Source organism: Rosa rugosa, chromosome 5 (genome assembly GCF_958449725.1).
Source record: "Rosa rugosa chromosome 5, drRosRugo1.1, whole genome shotgun sequence".
Taxonomy (NCBI): Eukaryota; Viridiplantae; Streptophyta; class Magnoliopsida; order Rosales; family Rosaceae; genus Rosa; species Rosa rugosa.
The window spans coordinates 35,447,407-35,458,860 of record NC_084824.1 but is presented as its reverse complement, the minus strand read 5'-3'; the positions used below and the strand labels follow the sequence as shown (position 1 = coordinate 35,458,860).

The window sequence follows — 11,454 nt, the reverse complement described above, 5'->3', positions numbered from 1 at the left end:
GCAGCCCTTCTTTTGGGTGAGCTGTTTCTTTGTAATGTTATCTACCTTTGATATTAATGGATTGACACTCAATTCTTCTTATAAAAAAAAAAAAAAAAAAAAAAAAAAAAAAAAAAGCCTTGAATGTCTTTTCCTCACCAAAAATGGACCTTTTTAACATATGAACCGAGCTTTTGACTAAATTATCATTATCCCAATCTAAATTGACAACCGAATGAGGCCCAAATTTGTATTAAAACCTTGGCCCAGGCAAAGGTTGAGGACGTGCCCCTTCAGCCACCGCGCACGAGCACTATTTGCCCTTAAGCTGCAAATTACTCGGAACCCCAAATTGAACTATTGAAGAGGCGATCGGGTTTATCAAGGGTTTTGGATTGAATTCAGACTTTGTTACGTTTCACAATTCAGGTATATATTTGTTTCTTGTTTCTTTGATTTCTTTGGGTTTCCTAAACTTTGCAAGTGATTTTGGTTTCGTTTTCCTTGATATTCGTTGAACAGAAATAATCAGTCTTCTGTGTTGAGTTGATTGATTTGTTCATCGTTTGATAGCCTAGAGCACTGAATAAGACTTTAAGACCAATAATTTATATATCGATGATACTCTCTTTTTTTCCTTTTTTTTCTGTTTGATTTCTCAGTAACCAAATCGAAGTTAGTATCTTGAAAGTTGTATTTGCTGATTCTCTATAGGTCAAGTTCTGATTTTGATAATGGGTATTGCATTGTTTGTTGAACAACACAGCCAGATAGATCCCTGGCCCTTTCTTTTGTGTTTCTGAGAAAATTCCAAATTTATAAATGAAACAATAGTTTCGCTGTTCTTTTGTCATACTTATACTTAATGGGTGTATGATGTTTGTCATGTTTTCCAGAATCTGTTCTGATTTGTGATGCACAGTAGTAACCATGAAATATTGCTCAATTAGATTCTTCACTCTCTTATTATTGCAGGAAAGTGCATACCTACAATTCATTGTACCTTACATTTGTGTATAAAAATCCCTTTGTTACGATTCAAGTACTGCATAGACAGGATTTCTGTTACAGACTTACAGGTCTTTTTATCCATTCCAAATTTTGCTTTTATCACACTTGTTTAGGGCTTCCTATAGCAGTTGGTTAAAATGGGAGTATGTGATATGCAACTGCTTTCTCATTATTCTTGTGTATGATTCTATAGAGCCACCATATTTTCAGTCTGCTCGTTTGCAGGAGTCTTTTTCTCAAACTTTCTGTATAAAAAATGAAAAAACCTATTGCATGGAGTCTTCTTTAACTTGAATTGTATGTTTCTTTCAATTGAAAGCACAAACTGAGATTGCTGCCGCATTTACTGGTAGATATGGCTGGGATTTCGGGATTTAGGAGCCTTGCACCTAAAACAAAGAATGTTATAGTTGCTGGGGGCTTGACAGCTTTTGTCTTTGGCGTGTACTTCTACACCATGAGAGCTGTTGGAGGTACAGATGAACTACAAGTGGCTATAGATAAGTTTGAGGGAGACAAAGTCCAGAAACAGGCTGAAGGAAGCATGCCGTCAAAGGTTTGATCTTATAAATCAGTTTGTAATAATGTAGCAGAGGACTAGGTAACCAAGGCTGTGAAAGACAACATTGCAGCTCTTTATTTACTTTTTTCAAATGAATATGCAATATTTTTCTTCTTGGTAATACATTTAAGTTTTGTTGTGACCTAAGCCATAGTTTATGATTTTGTCCACCACTCCGTGGAATGTCTAAGCAATCAGAAAGAGGGATTTTGCAGAAGCACTTATATGCATGCCCGGTGTAATTTTGGATCATTATGGATGTTGTTGAAGACCTGGATTTGCTTGACTTTTTCAGTTGTTAATCTATACTATTATTAAGAGAACCCAGTCAAAATGGGTGAAATGACATAAATATCCTTTAACAATATGAAGGATATTATGGTAAATAGCAAAATAATAAATGAAAATAAAAATTCAGAAAAAGAAAGAAACTGTCAATCTCACTATCTACAGGTATAATTACCTACTTTTTTTTCTCCAACAAGTAAAAATAAAAAACAAAAATGTAATTATACTTTTTTTCTCCAACAAGTAAAAATAAAAAACAAAAATGTTTCACACATGCATTGCATGTATCAATAAAGACTAGTTTATATTTATAAATTGTGTACGATCAATTTCCTTCAGAAGTCATAGGGGGGAGTTAAGGGGTCTGGGGGAAGGGTGTAAATACATGCTTGATAATAATATAATTTGAGTTGAAAGAGCAGTGCTAAACTAGTTATTATGACCTCTTAGCTCCATAGTTTAACAGTTGAATCTCAAACCACCAGGTAGGATGGGAGTAGCAAGCATTCTCCATTGTGACAGTAGGTAGGAATGAAGTCAACTTTCCATTTTTTTTTGGCTCAAAGCAGCTAAGCTTGTACATTGAAAATGACTCATCAACCAAGTTTTGCTGCAGTTATACAACAAAAGCAGTTCTTTTTTATTTGGAACAAGGTCATACTGATCCGTAGGAAAGGTTAAGTTTTTGACTAATAGAATACAACCAGTTTTCCTTGAGTTTGAAAGAGCAGCATTTGAGACCACGAGAGTTCGGTCTTGGTAACTGATATTTTGGATTAAGTAATCATGGCCGGCCAATTGAAGACTAGGGTAGCCGTTTTCTTCGTTGCAGGAGAGTTGGAATCCCGGAAAGCCACAATAGGGTTCTTGCTGGCCTGAGATGAAGAATGGAAAGCTTATGTATTGGTTACTGCAAGTCTTGGGCACTGCAGTTCTGGTAGTTAATGTCCACAGCAAAGGAGGTGTCTGTTTGAAGAAAGAAGATGAGGATGCAGAGATTTATGAATGTGGGGAAGAAGATGATTTGCTTCATTTTAGATCTTGAAAATCGGGTACAAACAGTGAAAGATGAACAAAATCAGGTTGAGAGGGAATTATAAAGTGGCGTTGAGCGGTAATGAATGACATGTTGTAGTATATATGAATCATAGTATGAGTCATAGAATAAATGTCTATATCATGTAATAGGTACTTGAGTGTATAATGTAGGTATAGAGACTTATGTGACATACTTTATCACGCCCCTGATTTTTAACACAATTAAAAATCGATATATAACCCCATAATTATACATCCGTGAACGTTCAGCCATCAATACCAAATACCTGAAAAACTTTTTCCCTTTATACAATATACATGTTGATGCCCTGAACCCACTATGTCAATATTGACTCGCCCACAGAGTCATATATTACATAAGCTTACGAATTAAATTGTCAACAACAAGATAAAACGTAAAAGCTCCTCAGAGTTTACTACAAAGCGAAAGTCATAACAATGGCAAAGCCAATCAAATTTGCTTCCTACCAGTTCTGCTGCCAACAAGATACCTCAGCTTCAGCCACGATTTCCTTGACCTGCAAGATTAACCCCTACACCGTTTGAATAGTGCACCGGGTTGTCACACAACAAACCCGGTAAGCTTTTGCAAGCCCGTATGAGTAACTAAAAAACAACTCACACCAAATCACGGGATAAAAGCCCGTACAACTCACACCAAAACACGAGGAACATCTTTCGACTCGAGAATAAGGAAACATACCATGCTTCCCAAAACAATACTCTTTTCCCAAAAAGGAAATCACAAAAGTCACACCGTGACAAAATCATATAAATCGTTAACCTAACAATTCAAATATGATTAATCGATCCAACCTGGATAAAACACATAAGCACATCAATCATACCTATTGTTAACCTAACAATAGCATATGATTCACAAGTCCTCCCAGGACATTTAAAAGAAAGAATCCCCAAAACTCTCTTTTAAAGACACGTACTCATGAGCATCAGATAGCTCCCCGCTACCCCCCATGATATACTTATGTACACACATAGTCATACACTTAGAAATGTCACTAATACCATCTATAGTCATAGTTAATCCCATAACTCCAAGACAATATGGTAACTAGGCTCGTAACACAGATAAATCATTGGTCACCATCTGCAACCTATCACTATCTGTGACTCTTGGTTTTCGGACCCCGTCTGGCCTTAGAACTAACCGTTGGTCACCATTTGCGACCCATGCTTTTCAGACCTCATCTGGTCTCAAGTCAACGTTAAGTAAGTCGCACCTGACCTAAAAACGTTACGACCATCTAGTTCCGGCTTTTTCCATCCCTACTCACCATCTGTGACCCTTGGTACAAGGACCAATACATTTAAAATGAGTCACGCTTGACTCCAAAATGTAATAACTAACTCAATACTTCTCAAACAATAGAAAACATCTTTTTCCACAATATTGTTTCTATGAAAAGTCCCATTCAACAATAATATGAACCCATCATGCATATTATTCATCACACATCATCCATAAGAATATATATATTTCACGTAAATATATATATACGTAGTCATTCGCTCAGGAATGCCTACTAATACCAACTATAGTTTGCAGTTAAATAATTAACGCCAAAACAATAATGGTAATTCTGTTCAAAATGAAACTTGTGAGATTACTCACCTCGAAACTCCCGCTGCGTCTTCAATACAGAACAAAGCAGCCAATCACAATAGCTGTCCAAAGAATACTTCGTCAAGTACCTAAGGAAACACAACTCTGATTCAATTAACGAATCACAAGGAATAACGTTCGAAACCCTAAAATCGAACCAAAATTCCCAAGGTGACGCCAATCGAGGCGAAACCACATCCGAGACCTCCCAAAGTCTCCGGAACACTTCCACGATCGATGTGTCCAAGCCACAAGTCGATCCGATGCTTAAATCCTCAAGGATTTGAATAAATTCACCGATATGAAACGGAGAAAATCATAACAAATCCATACGAACTCCAAAATCTGCATATTATATATCAAAACGCTCGTATCGACGAGTAGAAGATATATAGTACCAGAAACAGTTCCTTACATGGCCGGAACACCGCAGGAACGCCGCCACAGGCGGTGGCGCACTGCCGCCGGCCAAAACTCAATATTTCACAAAACTCCCAACATCAAAAAGCTTCATCTAAGCATGGTTGTGAACTTTCATAACTAGCTCGAAGTCAGAAAACAAGCATAAGGGATCGAAAACTACCTCACAAACTGTGAACAGTAATCCAATCTGAGTTGAACCAATTTCCACGTAAATCGATCGAAACAAACACCATAGATCGATCAAGGAGGCTACTCTGAGCTCCCCAAGCTTGGCCCGAAGCCTTGCCGTCGTCGGAGCTGCGTTTTCCGGTCGGGTTGAAAAACCATGAACTGCACCGCCTTGCTGCGCTTCCTCCACCGAAAATCACCGCTCGAGGCCACCACAGAGACTACCGGAGCAAGGAGGCGAATCGATCTGTGCAGGTTTCGCCGGTAGAGGTCGCCGGAGTTGAGAGTTCCGGCCGGGTCGGAACACTAGGTTCGGGTCGGGTCAGTCGAAAAACTTTGATACCGAAGGTATCAGTCGAGAGAGGAGAGAGAGAGAGGAAAACTGATTTCTGGAAATGGAAATGGAATTATGAAAATAATTTCTGAAATTCCATATTTATACTAAAATGGAAACTTCTTCCAATGGCCATAACTTTCTCATACAAACTCCGATTTCCGTGTTCCATATGTCCATGAACTCGTATCGACGCGCTCTACAACTTTCGTGAAGGAAGTTTTCGGAGAATCTCAACGTATCAAAAGTCAACCTTTGCAACCCCCCCCCCCCTAAAGTCATCATTTTCAATTAAAAATTCGTCCGAAACACTTCCGCTCCGTCCACGAGCCACGAAACCTTCCAACAACCACTAATTAAATTCCGGAAAATCCTCGGAAAATTAATACGAATTTCCGGGGCATCACATACTTTACGCCAAAGGGCAACAAGCATGGCAATTATGGTCATTGCAGCCACCATGTGGAGCTGCAACCCTCAATCAACCAAGAGAAGAATGTCACAAAATTGGTTTTCTCTTTGAGCTTTCACACTACAAATGTACCCCTATAAATACACTCATTTGGGAGATGAATAAATACACTTGAATCTCTAATCTCTCTGCAACATTACTCTCTCTCTCTCTCTGTTATTTTATGCTTGTACTTAAACACGTTATCAGCACGACGTTGCTCTAGAATTAGGATCGAAAATCAACAAAGAGTAGAGGAAGTTTATATCCAATCGAAGTCATTTTTCCAAACTTACAAAAAACCTTCAAACCATATCACATATCAAAGCCCTTCATCCAAGAAATCCAGAACCGGTTTCAGAACTGCCAGAACCGGCCGGAAACCTACTGAACCGGCCACCGGAAACACCTAAAGCCTCTCTGCCCGGTTCAACGCCTTCCTCCCGGCTCCCTGCTACCATACTCCACCACAAGCTGAAGCCTAATCCCAGATACCCGGAACCGGACAAATAGCCACCAGAACCGGCCGTTTAATGCCCGAACCGGCCGCCTGAATCCATTGCAGCGGTGAACCGGCTGCCTTGCCTCAGTCAAACCCTAGCTCAGTCAACAAGCCCAGCTGCCTTGACCCAGAAGCTGCCTTGGCCCAGAAGAAGAAGCAGCCCAACCAGGCCCAAAAGTAGAGAAGGCCCACTTCAGCCCACTGCCACGTCAGCACACAGTCAGCAGCCCAGTCAACATCAGAGTGCCACGTCAGCACCTCGGTCAACGACCGGTCAACCCTCCGGTCAACGCCGGTCAACACTTTTCCGGCGACTTTCCTGACACTTTTCCGGCGACTTTCCGACAACTTTCCGGCAACTTTCCGACACTTTTCGGGTAACACTATTGCAAGGTCTTTTTTACTAAAAGTTCCCGTTTTTTTTTTTTTTTTTTTTTTTTACTCCTTTTCTCTTTTTCCTTTCTTTGGGAACTTGCAATTAAAAAGCGGAATTATAGAAATTCACGCTAAACGAACTAAGAGTGTTCGTAATCGATGAACTAAGAGTGTTCATAAGACTTCGGACTAAGAGCGTCCGTAAGCATCGATTTATGACCATGTAAACATCGTTGTTTCGGTCTAATCCAAATATCTTGGAAATTGATTTCTTGGTAGCATAGCTCGGAAATCTTATTATTTTAGTTTTCGTGGAAGTATAACTCCGAAACTAATATATCTTCTCTTCTTATTTTCAGGATGTCGAATGAACCTAGACTCGACTTTCCCATGCTTGACTCAACAGGCTCGGAATACCACAGTTGGGTAACCGACATTGAGAACCACCTCACCTCACAGGGAATATTGCCCATAATCCAGGGACCTAACCCGGATCTTGTGTTCGTTCGAACACCAAAAAAGCATGCTCATGCAGTTATCCTGATGCGACGTCATATGGACAAAGCACTTAGGTTGGAGTATATGTCCATCAAGAATGCAAGAGAGCTCTGGGTAGCGCTAGAGGAGCGTTTTGGTAATATCCAAGATACCTTCCTCCCTGACTTGAAGGTTCAGTGGAACAATATACGCTTCTCCGACTTCAAATCTGTTTCTGAATACAATTCAGAAGCTCTTCGCCTTAAGGCCATGTTGAAGTTCTGCAACAAACCTATCACGGAGGAAGAGCTGATTGAAAAGACTCCACCTTCCCAGTCGATGCAATTGTACTGTCAAAGCTATTTCGCACTGACTTCAATGCTGGACGACTTACGAGGTTTAATGAGCTCATAAATGTCTTGTTTGTAGCTGAAAAGCACGACAACATCCTCATAAAGAATTATAATGCAAGGCCCATCGGAACCAAGAGCGTTCGCGAGGCGAATTATATTGCACCCAAAAGAGGGCGCAAGGAACGGTACCCTAATAACAGGGGATATGAAGGACGAATGGGTCCATATAACCGCTCCAATAAAGGAGGAAACCGCAACTTTAGAGCGGGCACACGTGATGGTAACCCCACACGTGGGAGAGGTGGATACGGCAACACCATAGGCCGTGGAGGTAACACCTTGGGCCGTGGAAGTAGCACCCTGAGCCATGGAAGTAGTAACATGGGCCGTGGAGGTCGCACCATGAGACATGGTAGCAGCAGCCGAAACCCTCCTAGGGAATATCCACAACATGCACAACGTGCACCTCAATTAAAGGGAGGTAACCACAATGATGTGTGTTATCGCTGTGGATCAACTGAGCATTGGTTCAAGCTATGCAAAGCAAGTGAACAACTCGTTGCAAAATACAAAGCATATAAAGTCCTGAGAGAGCAAGAAGTTTACCTTGCAGAAGATGAAAATGGTGAAGATGTCAATCTTACCATTGAGGACTTCGAAGCTGTAGATGAAGAGCACAAAGATGCCGCAGACTTTGATTAAAATAGTCCTTTCTATTTTCTAAGAACGGCAAATGTGCCTTAATCAATAAATGACAATTGTATTAACTCTTTCTCAGTGGCGCACCCAATGAAATATGATGTCTAGGAAAGTGATTGAGATCGGGGTATTTAAGTGAGCCTTCGCTCCACCAACATCTCTCTACTTACCTGGTCATATTTTATTGGAGTTACCAAACAGATTAAGTGACTACAATTTGTCTAGGTTTGATTTTATTTCTGGAATAGACTTTGGAAAACTTTGATGTAATCATTGGTTATTTTCCTTATTAATAAAGTATCATCATTCAATGTCATGGACATGTGTTAATATTCCAAACTTTATTTTTCAGTATGTTTTCGGGAGAATTGGAATGCCTTCTTGATAGTGGCACCACACATACTATATTGCGACATAGGCAATTATTCTTATGGATGACGCCTAGTCAATCCTCAGTAACTACGATGGCAGGACCATCAAAATTGATTCATGGTCGAGGACCAGCTCAATTTCTGTTACCAAATGGCACAAATATTAATGTTGCGAAAGCTCTATATGCTCCAAGGGCCGGAAGAACCCTATTGAGTTTTAAAGATATTAGAGCCAATGATTTTCATGTTAAAACACATTGTGAGAATGGACAAGAGTTCCTTTGCATCATCTCTAACAACTATGGAAATACACGAGTATTAGAAAAACTTATGTGTCGCTCTAGTGGATTGTATGCAACCACTATTAGAGTCATTGAATCCAACCATGTCATTAATGACAATCTATGGGATTCTGACACATACAGGCTTTGGCACGACCGTTTGGGACATCCAGGTCGTGATATGATGCTCCGTATATTAAAAACTTCTCACGGACATCCATTCTTCAAAACGAAAAGAAGTATGAACCAAAGATTGGTCCAAAGAGTTCCTTCTGAAGTATATCATTCATTTTGCAAAGCCTGTTCTTTAGCAAAGGTAGGATCGAGACCATCCTATGCAAAGGACACTAAAGGCAATATACCATTCTTGCAAAGAATACAAGGTGATATTTGTGGACCTATCCAACCAACTTACGGACCATTTAGATATTTTATGGTGTTGGTTGATGCATCGACACGTTGGTCACATGTCATGCTCTTATCCACAAGAAATGCTGCATTTGCTAAACTCCTAGCACAAATCATTAAATTAAGGGCTCACCACCCTGATCATCCTATTAAGTCAATTCGTCTTGACAATGCTGGAGAGTTTACATCAAAGACTTTTGAAGATTATTGCATGTCCATTGGGATCGAGGTTGAACATCCTGTCCCACATGTACACACCCAAAATGGTCTCGCAGAAGCTGCCATTAAAAGACTTCAAATGGTTGCTAGAGCATTGGTTATGCGCACCAATCTCCCTATTTCTGCTTGGGGTTATGCAATATTGCACGCAGCTGTGCTTATTCGTCTAAGGCCCACTGCCACCCAACCCTTTTCTGCGTCCCAGATGGTGACTGGGTATGAGCCTGATGTCTCACATTTACGCATATTCGGGTGCGCAGTCTATGTGCCCATTGCGCCGCCACAATGCACCAAAATGGGTCCTCAAAGACGATTAGGCCTTTATGTTGGCTATGATTCTCCCACCATTATCCGCTACATGGAACCCTTGTCGGGTGATCTATTTACCGCAAGATTTGCGGATTGTCACTTTGATGAGACAGTATTCCCGTCGTTAGGGGGAGACATGAACACTAATGTTCAACCGGAACGACAGGATTTGTCGTGGTCTGTCCCCACTTTGTCTCATCTTGATCCCAAAACCGCAGAGTCCGAAATTGAAGTGCGGAGAATTCTCGATCTTCAGAACGTGGCAGAATCAATGCATGATGCGTTTTCTGATATCGCTAAAGTGACGAGATCACACATACCTGCTGCAAATGTGCCCGCAAGGATTGATGTCCCTAAAACCAGAGGACATAACGCCAATGGCGCCAATGTCCCCTATATGGGTGACATAGTAGCTAGGCCCACGCTCCTGCCAGGAAGCGCGGGAGGCCCATAGGTTCGATAGATTCTCGCCCAAGAAAGAAAGCGAGTTTGGCACAAAATAATCCATTAATCATCGATACAAATAATCCATCTCATGAGAATATTCCAGATTATGGTTATGTCCAAGAGACATCATTGGGGGACGCTCCAATGACAGAACCAATTCCAGAGAATAGAGAGATCTCCATGAATTACAACAGTATACATGTGATGATGGATAGAAATTCTATGGCTATTGATGATGCATTTGCATATCATATTGCAAAAGGAATTATAGAAAACGATGATATCGAACCTCGCTCTGTTGAAAAATGTCAACAAAGAGCAGATTGGCCTAAATGGAAAAATGTGATCCAGACTGAATTGGATTCACTAACAAAGAGACAAGTATTTGGGTCTATAACGCTGACACCCCAAAATATAAAGCCTGTTGGCCATAAATGGGTCTTTGTTAGAAAGCGTAATGATAAAAATGAGGTTGTTAGATACAAAGCACGCCTTGTGGCACAAGATTTCTCACAACACCCTGGAATCGACTACAAGGAGACATATTCTCCCTTAATGGACGTTATAACATTCCGCTACCTTGTCAGCTTGATAGTTTCCGAAAAGCTAGACATGCAGCTTATGGATGTGGTTACAGCATATCTCTATGGGGATCTAGATTCAGAGATATATATGAAGGTTCCAGATGGACTTCAGTTACCCAAATCAAGTGGCTCTAAGCCACGGAGCGCGTTTTCAATAAGATTAAAACGCTCACTACATGGATTGAAACAATCCGGACGGATGTGGTATAACCGTCTAAGTGACTACTTGATTGGGAAGGGATATATTAACAATGAAATATGCCCATGCGTGTTCATTAAAAGGACAAGTTCCGGATTTGCAATTATAGCAGTTTATGTCGATGACATGAACCTAATGGGAACTCTAGATGAGTTAAAGGAAACTGCTAAATATTTGAAATCTGAATTTGAGATGAAAGATCTGGGGAAAACACGGTTTTGTCTTGGAATAGAACTCGAGCACCGTAGTGATGGGATTATGATCCATCAGTCAGCATATACTCAAAAATTACTAAGGCGCTTTAATGAGGATAAAGCAAAGCCTGTGAGTA

General features: G+C 40.5%; 1 protein-coding gene across 2 annotated transcripts; it reads left to right on the top strand.

Moving 5' to 3' along the window:
• The first annotated feature begins 237 nt into the window (after positions 1-237).
• On the top strand, positions 238-1,838 carry LOC133709959 (uncharacterized). 2 transcript variants are annotated; one of them, XM_062135923.1, is made up of 2 exons: positions 238-408; positions 1,310-1,838. In XM_062135923.1, exon 2 carries the CDS (start codon positions 1,346-1,348, stop codon positions 1,550-1,552), a length of 207 nt encoding a protein of 68 aa, XP_061991907.1. In that variant the 5' UTR covers positions 238-408; positions 1,310-1,345; the 3' UTR covers positions 1,553-1,838. The 2 variants fall into 2 exon arrangements, with proteins under 2 accessions (XP_061991907.1, XP_061991906.1); XM_062135922.1 differs by having other exon boundaries at positions 246-408; positions 1,344-1,838.
• Positions 1,839-11,454: the final 9,616 nt, after the last annotated feature.